Source organism: Littorina saxatilis, linkage group LG10 (genome assembly GCF_037325665.1).
Source record: "Littorina saxatilis isolate snail1 linkage group LG10, US_GU_Lsax_2.0, whole genome shotgun sequence".
Lineage (NCBI taxonomy): Eukaryota > Metazoa > Mollusca > Gastropoda > Littorinimorpha > Littorinidae > Littorina > Littorina saxatilis.
The window spans coordinates 28,057,870-28,075,369 of record NC_090254.1 but is presented as its reverse complement, the minus strand read 5'-3'; the positions used below and the strand labels follow the sequence as shown (position 1 = coordinate 28,075,369).

At 39.7% G+C, this 17,500-nt stretch overlaps 1 protein-coding gene across 1 annotated transcript in view; it reads right to left on the bottom strand.

The window, feature by feature from the left end:
• LOC138978542 (uncharacterized) overlaps window positions 1-11,863 on the bottom strand; it is a 16,529-nt gene extending 4,666 nt beyond the window's left edge. Inside the window, exons 1-6 of the mRNA XM_070351287.1 lie at window positions 11,681-11,863; window positions 9,114-9,419; window positions 8,125-8,433; window positions 7,665-7,795; window positions 1,184-1,382; window positions 1-270 (exon numbers count right to left, since the gene is read on the bottom strand). The exon at window positions 1-270 is cut by the window's left edge and continues 12 nt beyond it. Coding sequence (XP_070207388.1) covers window positions 1-270; window positions 1,184-1,382; window positions 7,665-7,795; window positions 8,125-8,433; window positions 9,114-9,419; window positions 11,681-11,756 — 1,291 coding nt within the window. The 5' untranslated portion in view covers window positions 11,757-11,863. The remainder of the gene's footprint in view (window positions 271-1,183; window positions 1,383-7,664; window positions 7,796-8,124; window positions 8,434-9,113; window positions 9,420-11,680) is intronic.
• Window positions 11,864-17,500: the final 5,637 nt, after the last annotated feature.

Here is a 17,500-nt window from a genome sequence, read left to right as displayed (position 1 = left end):
TGGCGGCCCCAGGAGCGTCCTTCGTCTCCACCCAGTCAACATAGCAGGTCGTCTGGACTGTTCCCATCCCCCCGCAAGTGTAAGTGGCGGTGGGAAAGTCCACTTTCTTGTCGCCGTAAATCCCCCTGTGAACGACGGTGGTCCCGACCTTGAAGGCAAGTCTGCCCTCCGGCTTGCCAATGTCTGCAATCTCACACGAGCAGGTAGTCACTGTCACATTTGCAGCAGAGACCTTTGATGCACAGGTCAGTGTGGGTGTGCTGGGAGTTTCTGTGGAAATTGGAGCAAGAGTATTTGTATTAAAAATGTTGATGAACATCATCATTTTCGTCGTCGTCATCATCATCGTCGTCATTGCCATCACTCAGTTACCTATCCTTCTTGTCAATATATCTCTCCTCCTCTTCATTATCTTGTCATATTCTTCTCCTCCTCCTCCTCCTCCCCCCCTCCTCCTCTTTATCATCATCATCCCCATCATCATCATCAACATCATCATCATTATCAACTGGCTATTTTCCTCCTCCTCCTCCTCCTCCTCCTCCTCCTCCTCCTCATCATCATCATCATCATCATCATCATCATCATCATCATCATCAAGAATATCATCATCATCATCATCATCATCATCATCATCATCAACCGGCTATTTCCCTCCTCCTTCTTCTCCTCCTCCTCCTCATCATCATCATCAATGTCGTCATCATCATCATCATCATCATCATCAACTGGCTATTTTCCTCCTCCACCTCCTCCTCCTCATCATCATCATGAGTATCAACCGGACATTCTCTTCCACCTCCTCTTCTTCCTCTTCCTCCTCCTCCTCATCATCATTATCATCATCGTCATCATCATCATCATCATCATCATCATCATCATCATCAATCAATCAGTCAATTTATCAATCATCATCATCATCATCATCATCATCATCATCATCATCATCATCATCATCATCATCATCATCATCATCATCATCATCATCATCATCCGGCCATTCTCCTCCTCCTCAGCAGTAGCATCATCATCACCATCATTAACAGGCCATCCTCATCCTCTTCATCCTCCTCCTCCTCTTCCTTTTCATTATCACAATCAGCATCAGCATCATCATCATCATCATCATCCGGCCATCCTTCTCCTCCTCCTCCTCCTCACCATTATTATCTACAAAACGTACTAATTGTAACCCCCCCAGAAGGCGAGGTTTGGCCTCCTTCCTCCCCGCCAGGGTAGAGTGTGAGGATGTATGTGTTGCTTCCGTCCGCTGGCAGGTCAAAGGTCTTGCTCAGCCTCCCTCGTTTGAAGGCCTTGCCGTTGTCAGTGTAGCTCACCAGTTCCCCTGCTGGCACCGGGCTGCGAGCTACAATAGCGTTGCCCTGCCACAGAGAATGGTCGTTGCGTTGTAATAATAATAATAAAGTGTATTTATATTGCGCCTATCCCTTACAAAAAACAAAAATATTTGGCTCTAAGCGCATTACAACATGTGCAGGGACTTGGTACAATCAAGTCTGACAAATACAATAACACAATATACAGTCGGTCTCTTGGGTAAAAATGGAAAAAGCAGCTTCGACATTTAAACACTGCTACTAGTGGTACTGCCTACTAGTGTCTTCTTTTTATATTTAGTCAAGTTTTGACTAAATATTTTAACATCGAGGGGGAATCGAAACGAGGGTCGTGGTGTATGTGCGTGCGTGTGTGTGTGCGTGTGTGTGTGTGTGTGTCTGTGTGTGTGTGTAGAGCGATTCAGACTAAACTACTGGACCGATCTTTATGAAATTTTACATGTGAGTTCCTGGGTATGAAGTCATTAAAAATCTGAAAATTGTAAAAAAAATAAAAATTTATCAAACGATCCAAATTTACGTTTATCTTATTCTCCATCATTTGCTGATTCCAAAAACATATAAATATGTTATATTCAGATTAAAAACAAGCTCTGAAAATTAAATATATACAAATTATTATCAAAATTAAATTGTCCAAATCAATTTAAAAACACTTTCATCTTATTTCTTGTCGGTTCCTGATTCTTATTGCAAGTTTACCTATAATAGCAGAACCTATATCTATTTTATTTACAAGATCATTAAATGAGGGTGTATTTCCAAGCATATGGAAAACAGCACACATAACACCGATATATAAAAAGGGGGATAAAGGAGACTGTTCAAATTATCGTCCCATCTCACTCCTAAGCTGCGTAGGTAAAGTTCTTGAAAAATGTGTTCAGAAACATGTGTTTGATTATTTTGTATCGAATAACATAATCACACCTTCCCAGTCTGGTTTTATTCCCGGTGACTCCACTGTGTACCAGTTAACATGCCTATATAACGACTTTTGCAAGTCACTCGACGACAGCATTACTGTCCAGGCAATCTTTTTCGACATTTCCAAAGCATTTGACAGAGTCTGGCACAAAGGTCTTCTGAGAAAGTTATTTGCACTAGGGATTCGAGGTCAGATGTTTAATTGGTTGCAAAACTATTTAACTGATCGAACACAAGCAGTGGTGCTTAAAGGAAGTATGTCTAGCTACTTACCTGTGCAAACAGGCGTTCCACAAGGCTCTATTCTAGGACCTCTCCTTTTTCTGGTTTACATTAACGACATAGTTGACAACGTTGAATCCATTATTAAACTGTTTGCCGACGATACAAGTATGTATTTAAGCCTGGAAAATGCTCAGATGCGAACAGAAATTTTTAACTCAGATCTTGATAAAAAAAATCGACCAGCGGGCTAGACAGTGGAAAGTTAAATTTAATCAAAGTAAAACAAAACTTCTGAATATAAGCAGGAAAAGAAATCCAGATTACATCCCTTTAAACTTCGGTGGCACAATTTTACAAGAAACTGAAAGTCATAAACATCTTGGTATTATTATTCAGAATAACGGTAAGTGGGAGTTACATATTAAATCTGTTATAGCAAAATGCCGTACGCTAGTAGCTTGCTTACGATCTTATAAATATAGACTAGGCAGAAAAGCTTTAGAAACAATGTATAAATCCTTCATATTGCCACATTTTGATTATGCTGATGTTCTCTGGGACAACTGCCCAAAGGAGTTAGCCACCGAGCTCGAAAGTACAGTGGACGCCGCTTAATAAAACCGCGGTTAATAGAGCCAGCCGCTTATAAAAGCCGATTTCAGACGGTCCGGATTTATCACTATATCTTATGTATTAGAAAAAGCCGGTTAATAAAACCAACCCGCCGCTTATTAAAGCCAGTTTTCTCAGAGAAATCACGTAGTTTGTGACTAAAACTCACATTATCTTGTTCTGATGTGGAAGACGACCAACAAACAAACACTCATAAAATCGTTCTTCTCTGACGAGTAATGGTTCGTGACGGTGACAGTGAAATTATTGATGTACTGAAGTGATCAAAGTACACGTACATGACTTGTACATAATTAAAACAAAAGTTCAACATCCTTCATGAAGTTTTGTTTAGATTCAAACAAATGTAAATGACGAAAGAAAGTGACTGAGTGACGTAAACAAAAGAGATTTTTTTTTCTTTCGAAAATGACCTATTCCTGGACCGCCGGTTAATAAATCCGCCGCTTATTAAAGCCATTTTTCGTCGGTCCAGAAGTGGTTTTATTAAGCGGCGACCACTGTATTCACTTAGATGCAATTCGAACAATTGTTGGAGCAGTCCGCGGTACAAGCCATCAAAAATTGTACGATGAGTCAGGCTTTATTTCATTACTAGAGAGGCGAAAACGTCATAAATTGATATTATTTCACAAGATCGTTCACCGCAAGGTGCCAAACTACTTATTAGCGATATTGCCACCATTGATATCAACTAATAACCCATATCACCGGCGCAGACCTCTAGACAGGAAAGTTCCATCGTTTAAAACTGAATTATATAGAAACTCATTTCTCCCATCTACTACACAACTCTGGAATTCTTTACCTGACTATATAAAACTTAGTGATTCCCTAAGTGAATTTAAGCACTTTTTGTCAAAAAACGATTTAAGTCCGCCGTGTTATTTTTATTCTGGAGATCGCATGTCACAAATAATTCACTGTAAGCTCAGGTTATATATAAGTGATCTCAATAACGATCTAGTGAGACGTCACGTTGCTACAGATGCATCTTGTGACTGTGGATTCCCGTCCGAATCCGTACAACACTTCATATTCGATTGTCCAAATTATCGCGAAGCACGTCAAGAAACTATACATACCCTCCCTAATCACACAATTCACCTCCCCCACCTTTTAAACGGAGACAGACAGTATTCTTTAGATTTGAACAGGAAAATTTTTTCCACCGTACACTCGTTCATTGAACGTTCTGGCCGCTTTGGGCAAGTCAGAATAAATGCTCTACAAACCGGACAACAACTTTAACTTCTGCACATCTCCTACCCATCCCTCTTCTTTTATTCATCTTCTTTCCCTCCTTCCTTCCTTTACTGTCTTTCTTTATAATCATTATGCAACGTTCATTACGTTATTAATAGATTTGGTTTATTGAGACAAATTTTTCACCCGTTACCGCCTTATGTTGTACTGTCATGCAGGAACACCACTATAAGCTTCTAGCTTGTTGCTGTTTCTGTGAACTTTGTATACATGTCATGATTGTAACCCTTGTTAAAATAAACTTATGTTTAAACCAAGACTGACCGTATACTCGTAGCATCGTCACTCCACCGCCCGTGGCAAAGGCAGTGCACGTGGAATTGACAAGAAGAGCGGGGTATTCGTTGCGCTGAGAAGGATAGCACGCTTTTCTGTACCTCTCTTCGTTTTAACTTTCTGAGCGTGTTTTTAATCCAAACATATCATATCTATATATTTTTGGAATCAGGAACCGACAAGGAATAAGATGAAAGTGTTTTTAAATTGATTTCGAAAAAAGAATTTTGATAATAATTTTTATATATTTAATTTTCAGAGCTTGTTTTTAATCCAAATATAACATATTTATATGTTTTTGGAATCAGCAAATAATGGAGAATAAGATAAACGTAAATTTGGATCGTTTTATAAATTTTTATTTTTTTTTACAGTTTTCAGATTTTTAATGACCAAAGTCATTAATTAATTTTTAAGCCATCAAGCTGAAATGCAATACCGAACCCCGGGCTTTGTCGAAGAGTACTTGACCAAAATTTCAAGCAATTTGGTTGAAAAATGAGGGCGTGACAGTGCCACCTCAACTTTCACGAAAAGCCGGATATGACGTCATCAAAGACATTTATCAAAAAAATGGAAAAAACGTTCGGGGATATCATACCCAGGAACTCTCATGTCAAATTTCATAAAGATCGGTCCAGTAGTTTAGTCTGAATCGCTCTACACACACACACACACACACACACACACACACACACAGACACACACACACACACACACACACACACACACACACACACACGCACATACACCACGACCCTCGTTTCGATTCCCCCTCGATGTTAAAATATTTAGTCAAAACTTGACTAAATATAAAAAGCGTGCTATCCTTCTCAGCGCAACTACTAAACCGCTCTTCTTGTCAATTTCACTGCCTTTGCCATGAGCATGAGCGGTGGACTGACGATGCTACGAGTATACGGTCATTGCGTTCAGTTTCATTCTGTGAGTTCGACAGCTACTTGACTAAATGTTGTATTTTCGCCTTACGCGACTTGTTTTCTTTTTCTTTCTTTTTCTTTTTCTTTCTTTCTTTCTTTCTGTCTTTCTTTCTTTCTTTCTTTCTTTCTTTTCTTTCTTTCTTTCTTTTCGTCTTTCTTTTCGTCTTTCTTTCCGTCTTTTTTTTTTCTTCTTTCCTTCTCTCTTTCATTCTTTCTTTCTTTCTCTCTTTAACAAAGGAAAGCAAAGAGTACTTACTCCACCCGCTCTGGTTATCTCATGCTTGCGCCCATCCATCCTCTTTCCTCTCTTCCTTCCTGACCTACTTTCTTTTCTTCTTTCTTGTTTTTCTCCCTCCTTTCTTTCTTTCATTTCTTTCTTTCTTTCTTTCTTTTTTGGTTTCTTTCTTTCATTAAGGAAACCAAACCGTACTTACTGCACCTGCCCTGGTTGATATCACAATCGTAGCCTCCCGAGCCTACCAATACCGTAAAGTACCGAGTATAAGCCCACCCCCTCTGCACGAAAGTAGGGGGTGGGCTTATACTCGGCACTTGACCCTATGCACGAACATATTCTTCATTGCAATGGAAACATGATTCATATAATGATACCATCTGGTATGTAAAGTGTTATGTTTGTTCAAACTAAAGCAAATGTGAAGCAACATGAAGATATTTTGTGTATTATAAAATTGTTAAACTCGCAGACAGACATACGTAAGGCTAACACACCATCACTCGTAAATTCACACATTGAAAGCATGTCTATTCAACAACAACGGCTTTTATTCAAAAACAACTTGAAAACCCTGAAATCCTCAAAATCTGCCTGCACCTTCTGGTTACTGGACGTACAGAGGCGGATGGATACATGGTGCCGTTTTTTCCACCTTTGTAGCCACATGTTTCACGCATCAAAGTCTCGAAGTTTCAGACCCGCCCCTAACTGTCGCGCTTTTCTCTGCAAGTCTTTTTTTCTAACAACTCGCCCTTCGCTTCTTTCTTCTTGTAGAAACTCAAAAAGTATCACCTCCAACTCCTCCGACTTCACAGTCCGACCAGGGTGGCGCAGTCAGTTTCAACTTTCGCTTTTCTCTGCCAGTTTCATGCTGCAGAAGGACATGTATCTCTGTTTGCTCGCCACATCCTAATTTGTTTTCTGTCCACACCAAACTCTTCGGCCGTGGCACTGACATTCCCGTGTCTGTTAAGGTGCTCCAGAGCAGTCAACTTGAATTCTACTGAGTAAGATTTTCGCTTCTGCATTTTCTTGGAAAGAAGCGCCAAAAGCAAGAGGAAGCAACTCTGACACGACATTCTTCGGCATTCCTTTTTTCTCTCCCTGTTCTCCATTTTTTGTGGGTTTTTATTAGCCATGCAAAAGTGGGGGGTGGGCGTTTACTCGGTACTTCCCCTTTTGCACAGATTTTGCTCCAAGGTGGGGGATGGGCGTTTACAATGTCATGGGCTTATACTCGGTACTTTACGGTACATCCACTTTTCTATCTTACTTCCTTCTCAACTTGCTTCCCTTTTCCTCTGTTCTTCTTTCTTTCTACTTTCTTTCTTTTCTTTCTTTCTTTCTTTTTTTCCTTTCTTTTTTTCTTCTTTTCTTACATTCTTTCTTTCTACTTTCTTTCTGTCTTTCTTTCTTTCTTACTTTATTTCTTTTTTCCGTTCTTTCTTTCTTTCTTTCTTTCTTTCTTTCTTTTTCTTCTTCTTTCTTTCTCTCTTTTAAAATAAAAAGAAAACACACCATGCCAGTTACCAGGTTAGGTACGTTAATATATGTATAATCAATATTTCGGCCAGTTGTTCTTCGTGATGGTAAGCTTATCATTTAAATTTCTTTCTTTTTGTCTGCTTCCTTCCTTCCTTCCTTCCTTCCTTTCTTTCTTCCTTTCTTCCTTTCTTACTTTCTTCCTTTCTTTCTTTCTTTCTTTCTTCCTTTCTTCCTTTCTTCCTTTCTCCCTTTCTTCCTTTCTTACTTTCTTCCTTTCTTCCTTTCTTCCTTTCTTTCTTTGCAAAGTGTACTTACCCCACCGGTCCTTGTTATCGCGTACTCGTATTCTCCGGACCCCGCCCACCACTGAGAGAAGTCGCAGCTCAGGGTTCCTTTCCATTCGTTGCTGTTGATGGCTAACTGACAGTTCGTAATGTTGGCCGCGTCTGGGAAATTGGGGTCAAAAGAAACAACATTTATTTTGATTCAAGTTGATAAAACTCAAGTAAGTTCACATTGTGATTTTTTTTACAAGAAAAGCTACATAAAAGTGAGAAGAAGAAAAAGAAAAATCAGAAATTTAAGAACGTCTAATGAAATAAGAAATGAAATAATGAAATTCAAGAAAGAAGAACCTGCAAATGGGCAAAACATGTGGTAGACAATTTACTGCTTTTATGTACACAATTTAATGGATGATAAGAGGTTTTTTTTACAATTGTTATTGACATAGGTATTGCTAATGCAATTGTTGTTGCTATCGTTAAGCACTTACGGTAGACTTTGACGGGGCAGCTGTCTTTTTCGTCCTGTCCATTGTACGTAAACGTACAGGTCATTCTGTCGCCATGCATCGCTCTGGTAACGTGCTTGATCTTGTAAGTCATTTTCTCATCCGTCCGCTCAACCGTTACGTCATTGATCCCGGAGGCGTAACAGCTACCCGCGGCAGTGCAATTAACTTCTTCATTGGTATTGGACTGAGACCTTTCTATCTTGACAGAGCTTTGGGTTTCAGGGGAAGTGTCGCAGGTCACGGTGAAGGCGCTGTCTTCTTCTTTCTCCCCACATGACGCTTTCACGTCTGCAAAGAAACCATTTTCATGAAAATGCACAGGTACAGTGATAGATCCCCTTTTAAGAACACACACACACACGCACGCACGCACGCACGCACAAACACACACACACATACACACACACACACACACACACGCTGGCACGCACACACGCACGCACGCACACACGCACGCAGGCACACACATACACACACACACACACACACACACACACACACACACACACACACACACACACACACACACATTAAGGCTTTACCCTTTTAAGACTCTGCTTTCTCGTACTTAACCCTCATTTTAAGATTCTCTTTCTTTTAAGACACTGCTGTTTCCTACTTTCCATTCATAACCTTATGTAAAGTAATTCACCCCAGTGTTCAGACTCTCTCTTTTTTTAAGACCGGATTATATCTCGTTTTTTTAAGGTCTTAGAAGAGGAGTTCCACTCTAACCTTTAACCACGAATTTCGATGAGGGTAACCTCACAGGACTATATGAAATCGTATCCTAATCTTTATCCTTATTAGCCTATATTGTTTTGTACTCACATATAACTTTAACAGTGCATTTAAACTTCCTTCGCGATATCACTTGATATACAGTTCCTAGCTGACCAATGACAATATATGTTTTTGTCATGTGCTCATTAAAAATGCGATAATAGCCTTTATTGTATTGTACTCACATATAACTTCGACAGTGCATTCGACAACCTCACTTCCTTCCTTGCACTTGATGGTGCCGCCCTCTGCCTTTGTTACTTTGCTGTAGGTCAAGATGCTTCTTGTTCCGTCGTTGGTGAACTTTGCTCTTCCGTTATTTGCGCAATTGGTCACTCCGTTGCAGGTTGCAAGAGTTGACTCAGGGCCTCCCGTGGGAGACAGAACCCACTCTATTGTTGCTGAGGCGATTGAAGGTTCGCACGTGACTGTGACGTCATCCACTCCGTCAATGTACTTCTTATTGCTGCAGTCTGTGATTTTAGCTGCGGCTGTGAACAAGGAAAGACTTCATTTGAATTAAGGAGTTACGACATCAAAATAATCAAACCCAGACGTTTTGTTGTACACTCACTTTCAAAGTGAAATGTCTGACGTCAAAAGCGAAACAAAATTCGACGAGACACTACAATTTAAACAGTGGCATCACTAAACAATTCAGTCACTTCTTATGTGTGTGTCTCGGAGAAATGACAATTAGAGTTTCCAGAATGGAGTTTGGCTCGGTGACTTTTTCATAATAGCAGGGGATAGTTTCTTAATCTTGCACTGTCACCGCTAGGCTGTGCATGTATCGGTATCGTATCTCATTAAACTATGCCACCAGGAACTACATGTATTGCAAAAACCTTCTTACTCCAACTAAAGCATTCATTCCCGTGTAATTTCATTCAAACGTAAGAAACTTTTAACCGTGATAATGATAGCAGTACTTGGTAGGAGTTTTGTTTTTGTTGTAGAAGAAGACTACGACTACGACAGTAACCATAATGACGATGAAGAGGAGTTCTGGGATATTTGAACAGATTTTATAACCGACAACCTATAGCTTTTATTTCAGAAAGGGGAACCTATTGTACGGCAGCCCTCTTCCTTTCTGTTATTTTCTGGTGTTGTTTTTTTCTTAATCTGCCTCTTTTTTGTTTTTCTTTCTTTCCTTTTTTACATTTAGTCAAGTTTTGACTAAATGTTTTACGTAGAGGGGGAATCGAGACGAGGGTCGTGGTGTATGTGTGTGTGTGTGTGTCTGTCTGTCTGTGCGTGTGTGTGTGTAGAGCGATTCAGACCAAACTACTGGACCGATCTTTATGAAATTTGACATGAGAGTTCCTGGGAATGATATCCCCGGACATTTCTTCTTTTTTTCGATAAATACCTTTGATGACGTCATATCCGGCTTTTTGTAAAAGTTGAGGCGGCACTGTCACACCCTCATTTTTTTAAACAAATTGATTGAAATTTTGGCCAAGCAATCTTCGACGAAGCCCGGACTTCGGTATTGCATTTCAGCTTGGTGGCTTAAAAATTAAGTAATGACTTTGGTCATTAAAAATCTGAAAATTGTAAAAAAAAAATTTGTTTTCTAAACAATCCAAATTTACGTTCATCTTATTCTCCATCATTTTCTGATTCCAAAAACATATAAATATGTTATATTCGGATTAAAAACAAGCTCTCAAAATTAAACAAATAAAAATTATTATTAAAATACAATTTTCCGAAATCGATTTAAAAACAATTTCATCTTATTCCTTGTGGGTTCCTGATTCCATAAACATATAGATGTGATATGTTTGGATTAAAAACACGCTCAGAAAGTTAAAAAGAATAGGATAAAGAAAAGCGTGCTATCCTTCTCAGCGCAACTACTACCCCGCTCTTCTTGTCAATTTCACTGCCTTTGCATCGAGCGGTGGACTGACGATGCTACGAGTATACGCTCTTGCTTGACTAAAATGTTGTAATTTCGCCTTACGCGACTTGTTTTCTGTTCTGTTCCGTTCTTTCCTTCTTTCTTTCTTTCATTCTTTTTTTCTGTCACGCATAGTCACACACCTTATAAAGAAAGATTGTTCTTAAATACATTAAAAAATCAATACAAAATTCTAGTCTATTTTATCAACACTAAGAAAAAAAATCACGAAAACGTGCATTTGTGCATTGAACGAAGGTAAATTACTTGCATATTTCTTTGTTTTTCATTTCTATGTGACTTTTTTTTCAAACAACTTGTTAGGCATGTTAGCATTTTAATTCCGTAAGACTAAAAGATCTGATCTTGTGAATAGTATCACCTTGTTCTTAAGTAGAAGGTAAAGGGGTAAAGATTTGTGAAAAAATCCATCATTAATAAAACAAACATGAAACTCATATCCGTGTCAATATATTGAATTATATATATAAACAAAATCAGAAGGACTTAAAAAAAAGAAAGGAAACAAGTCTGATCTCTTAGCAGCCATGAAAGAAAAATCGATGGGGGGAGGGGGGGAGAGAGAGGCACACAAAAAGAACACACTCACAAAAATTCAAACATGTAATGGAATAAACAAAGACACGTTAAAAACAATACGCAACAAACAAACAACAAAACAGCCCAAACATACAATAACTTAGTCAAAGAAACCAAGAGCAAGTGGAGATCAACCTCGACAGAAAAGACTATAGCATGAATTAGATTTTGAACCGGAATTTGTTTGTTCAAATACTTGAGGATATGTTTAAAGCTTTTTCAAACACAAGATCTACATACCGGTAGTCTTGATGTTCACAGTAACACCGCAGACAACCATCAGCAGAAATGTCAAAGGAAACGATGCCCTTGCCATTGCTTGATTCAAACTAGACCAAACTCCACAAGAAAGAAGAAGATATTTCTGCTGCCTGGAAAATCACCTGCACGATTAAACAGACGCAGGGAGAGTATATGGGTGTGACTTCTGCCTGCCTTTTTATACCTACGGATTTTCGTTCGGATAATTTTCAGCGCTGACGAAGAAGTGCACTTGAACAGTTCAAATAATTTCAGTTCGGTCCAAAATAGGAAGGTGGAGTGTTGTAGTTTATTGTTAGAACCGATTTCTCCCTTTGCACCGAAACCTCATGAAAATTAAAAATCGTTTGGATGTTTTGTCAACGTTCCTAAGCGATGACAAAGAAGACACTACGACACTGTGTTTAGTCATTCCTTTGGTGAATGTTTTATGGGGGTTCGCTTGCCAACTTGGCCATCGATTGTGCTCTCAGACCACCACACTTTTCCTTTTTTTCCGAATGCAAAGAATTGCCCACATCATGATTGTAAAAAGTTGAAAGCAGAACATTCTACTGATATTCTGGCGTGGACAAAATTTGAACGACCTTTACGCACCAAGACTAGGTTACTGTTAGTCATGTATTTTCCACTCTCTTTTGTAGTGCGAGTACCCGGTTCGTGAAACTTGGGCGGAAGAGACGTGGGGGGGGGGGGGGGGGGTAAGGGGGGTAAGTACTGATTCATTGACGCTGTATTTTACCTGCCTTTCGTATATTAATTAACAAAGCTGTGAGTATGTCGGCCTCAAAAAATGGTGGAGGGGTATCTGCAAGTTTTACCACCGACACATTTAGAGAACTCGGGCGCAACTAATGCAATCTTTTGAGTGTGTGTCTGTGTCTGTGTGTGTTTGTGTGTGTGTGTGTGTGCTTTATTCTTCGTTGTTTTACGTACTTCCAGATTGATGTCTATGCGGTGTACATACAATACATATTGATTAAGTCAATGTTTGTTTGTTTATTTGTTTGTTTGTTTGTCCAAACTTCACAAGAAAATTCACGGAGTGGCGTCTTGACATTTGTATTCTTATTGTTCCTGCTTAACATTTTTTCGTCTTTGGATTCACTTTCAACAGGAGTGGCTGACTGAAGTGAACTAGCTTCAGTGCAAAAAGGCAAACGTTATGTATGCGTAAGCGGTTATCAATAATGTGAAGGCCAGGGCAGAATGGGCAGTGGTGGAAGGGTCGGGTTTCCAGAGTTCAGAAAAAAAAGTGTTAGTATCTTACACACAATGCGAGTCATGAAACGAACGGCAGTTAAAGGTGCGTGTCTCAAACAACACGCTTTCACATTTTGAAGTCTGCGCCCCCAGAAAGTTAGTGTACCACAACAACTTTTCTGTGTGTGGCGATCCTCCGAACGCCTTGTCTGAGTAATTTATGATTTGTTATCCGTGTATATGAGTCTCCATAACAAACTTTTGCAAATGTTTATACATTGTACTGTGTTCAAGCTCGTAAATCATAAGATCAACTCTGATTCAAGTCAGGTTGCAAAAGAATCTAAAGATAATCGTCATGCAATGCATGTGAAGCCATACGACTTATGCCAAAACAAATTGTAACTAGGCCAAGCGTAAAGTTGAGCGTAAGCTCGTAAATCATACAAGTTCAAATCTGATTCACGTAGGCTTGCGAAGATACCAGAAAGATGATCGTCACGATTTGTAGTGCACTAAGACCAAGGCCGGACCTGGGGAGGGGGGGGGGTCGTGGGCTCCGGAAGCACCCCCCCCCCCCCCGGCTCCCTGATGTACCTCGTCTCATCTTTTTGTGTGTTATTTTTGTTTCAATTTGGTTTCCAGACACGAGGATAGACCCAAAAATCAGCATTGAAATGTCAAATGTACTTACCGCCAGGACCCCCCAACAGGGCGTCGCCCCTCTACCCCTAAAGGGGCCTGGGCGGCCCCTGGACCGCCCCTGGACCCCTGCTTCATTTCTGGACCCCTCCTCTATTATCCAGCCCTGAAGACTGCTTCTCAAAACAAATGACGGCATAATCCAGTCTACAAAAAGCTACTGTAACATTACTAACAATCGATGAAGGTATTTCCTGACTTAAAAAATATGGTATTGACGACGTCATTTTTGAGAGGTTAAGAAGTCAAACGGACATTCGCTGTGCTGTAATTAAGAAACCGCTCCAAGGAGAAGCCAAAACCTACTAATTAACTATGCCAAAAGTTACATAAATGTAAACAGGGGAACGTTGGTTTTTTTATCCCACTTTTTCTGCGTTGGAGTCCTGATTCCCGTGCGAATTTATAGGTACTCATATACATACTCTGGCAAAAACATGCAAAGCTTCACCGCTCTAATTGGCGAAAACATAATGACGGAAACGAAATCAACGAAAACAAAAACGTGGAGAAATTACAGGCTGCTAAGATTACCTATACAGAGCGTTTAACATTTGAATAACTGTGCGTGCAAACGCTCATTTCTTTTATATCAAACGTGTTTTTTTAGTAACTGAATACGCATTTAACTGTTCATTGCTGAGAGAATCGACCACCTCCGATATTTATTAGTTTTTTAATCATCTCTGTATTATTCTCACTGATTTTTATATGTACTACCGCCAGAAACGACCTTTGTAAAACCAGTTATATTTCTGGGAAGGACATCCATTCCCCTACCATATTTAGCAACCAGATTGATTTTACACAAGGTAGTGTCCGTACAGTAGAACATACAACACAGACACCCCCAAAATCAAATTCACAAAAGCAAGGTCCCCATATTAAAATCGTCCAAAAATTCAGAACAGCAAGTTTGTCATGTCAATGGAAAGAACAATCAAATTTGTGTCCAAAACGGTCAGTTTTGTTCTCCTATCTTTTCTAACAAGACACTCCCTCATTGAAAATCAATCTGTTTGCTGAATATGGTCTTGGAATGGCTTGCCTTTTCAGTCGTACAAATGGTTTTCCAATGAAAAGACCTCATGACAAAGATCTGCACTACAACGCATCTGCCTGGTTGGTTTTATTTGTCATGGCGGGTAGAATAGAAAAGCATCAGTCATGCAAAATGGTCGCTTTATACAAAGGAATATTCCACAAAAGGAGGACCACTAACTGTATTCCATACAAATCACACGCCTTTTGGGGTTCAAGGTTCTGGCCAAGGCATGTGGTACTTAAAAGTGCATAATTCAACATAAGTATGTGTGTGCTCGCGCGTGTGTGTATGTGTGTGTGTGTGTGTGTGTATATATCAAGGCATGTGGTACTTAAAAGTACATGATTTGATATATTCATCAACCTCAGTGATCAACAGTAGAATAATTTGTACAGCTATCATTCCAGCGTCGCGGACGACGCTGGTATCTGCGGTCGGGAAAGACTTTCCACGAATTTGCCACAGGGCGCCGCCATGTTTTCTGTGCTCGACTGCGAGCAGACCACAGGCACATTACACCCAAAATTCTTGCAGGCATACACAGACGCAACATAGCATATACAGACAATAACACCCACAACACTTCAACTGCATATGAAAGGAATAAAAATAAATCCGCAAATCAGTCGCGCACAATACACCAGTTAGAAAAAGAAGGAGTACCAAAGCGGCGTGCAGAAACTAAACTGACTCGGAGACTGAGAAGAAACATTTATCACACGATGTAGATAGCAAACATTAAAATAAAACAGATAAGTCAAGAAAAAAATAAACACAAATATCGAAAACACAATAAACAAAGGTAAAGAAAACAAAAAGAGATGCTTGCCGACAGTCAGTGTGTGTGTGCGTGGTTTGCCGTGTGCGTCAGCGGGGTGTGTGTGTGTGTGTGTGCGTGCGCGTGCATGCGTGCGTAGGCTACGTTCTTGCGTGTGTGCGTTCGAATGAGAAAGAAGAGAGAGAGAGAGGATTGAACAATGAGGTCACGTTCTCTGTCACATGAATACATATACACACACTGAAGGCTACTTCGGACACGAACACTTGCCAACAACTGTGGTTGGACATGCTTTTGAAATGTAATATTTTTTCGACATGATTTCTGGACATACGAATCCCGCTGTGTTGCCTACTGATGTTGCGAATGATGAAGGTTTTGAGTTGACTGACCTTGAGGAGGGATTGCATCAGGCGTTTATCGTCTCAAATTATATCCTTGCTACTTTTCAGGAGTCAACTATTGCCATTCATGGTAACTTGGATAGTCAATGTTTTTATTTGTTTGATTCCCATCAAAGAAACAGAAATGGTAACCATTCTTCAAATGGCGCTGCAGTTTTGATGTCATCAAGTTAATTCCTTTGCAGAATTGATTGATTTTCTCAAAAGCCATTATCAATGTGTATCAATTAACACCTGTTCATTTCTGTCCAACTGCAATGCAAACTCAATGTGGAGGAAACAAGGATTCATTACAAACAAGTCATCCCTGTACATCAACAGATTTATGTACCTCAATCAATACTGCTAGTATGAGTGACAGGAATCTAAAAGAAAAAACAACCAAACGCAAATGTACTACTACTTCTACGACTCGTTTGAATGTAAAACAGAAATGTAACACTATCTGTGACAATGACGGTTCTACGACTCGTTTGAAGGACAGTATAGATCGAACCTTAACCCACAACTACGACAATTTGTGTCAGACTTTTTTGAACAGGAAAATATGCCTCTGTTCAACAGTAACCAAAACATGGAAGATGTTTTTGAAACTTTACAGAAATGTAACACTAGCCTATCTGTGACAATGTTGCTTTTGAATTGAACCCACATTTGTTGAACAGGAGAGAATGTTCCTGTTCAACAGTGCCCAAAACACTGAATCTGACGTTTTTGAATCTTTTCTGTCATCTAACTGAATCTGACGTTTTTGAATCTTTTCTGTCATCTAACCCAATTGCTCATGACTTCATCGATCTTGAACATGCCTACTTTTCAAAGAAATCTGCATGTTAGCCATCTGCCTGAAATGGTCAATGCACTTTTGTAAAATTGTCACAGCTGTTGTGCACTTTTGTGAAATGGTCAGTGCTGTTGTGCACTTATGCAAAACTTGGTGCTGTGCTGTTAACATTTGAACAAAATGCATTTTGTTCAAATGTTTAGTGCAACTTGCTACTATATAATCGCTGTATGCGCTTTGTGGTAATAATGCACTGTTGTGAAAAGTTTGCGCTAAATGTTGGCACTATGCATCATTGTTGGAGCACCCTCCTGTAGATGCACCATGCTGAAAAATGTACTTATGAATCAAGCATTGACTGAAATAAACAATTTATATATCCAGCACAACATGCAATTCATTAACTTTTGACCCTAACCTTTAACACTTCCCAAAATAAATCTTTGGTGGACATTGCATCGACGCTGTTCATTTTGAATGAACATTTTTCTTGTCGTGTATTTGGGTCTACACCACTGACCACTGTTACAAAGCGAACCGGAAAACGGGCTAGCATACGGTTTGTGTTGCCACAAATCAGCTTTTGATCACTTGTGGAGAAGCTGCGAGCCTTACAACTTTGCTTTCCCTTTTCGTCGTCTTTTTATATTTAGTCAAGTTTTGACTAAATATTTTAACATCGAGGGGGAATCGAAACGAGGGTCGTGGTGTATGTGTGTGTGTATGTGTGTGTGTGTGTGTGTGTGCGTGCGTGCGTGTAGAGCGATTCAGACCAAACTACTGGACCGATCTTTATGAAATTTGACATGAGAGTTCCTGGGATTGATATCCCCATACGTTTTTTTCATTTTTTTGATAAATGTCTTTGATGACGTCATATCCG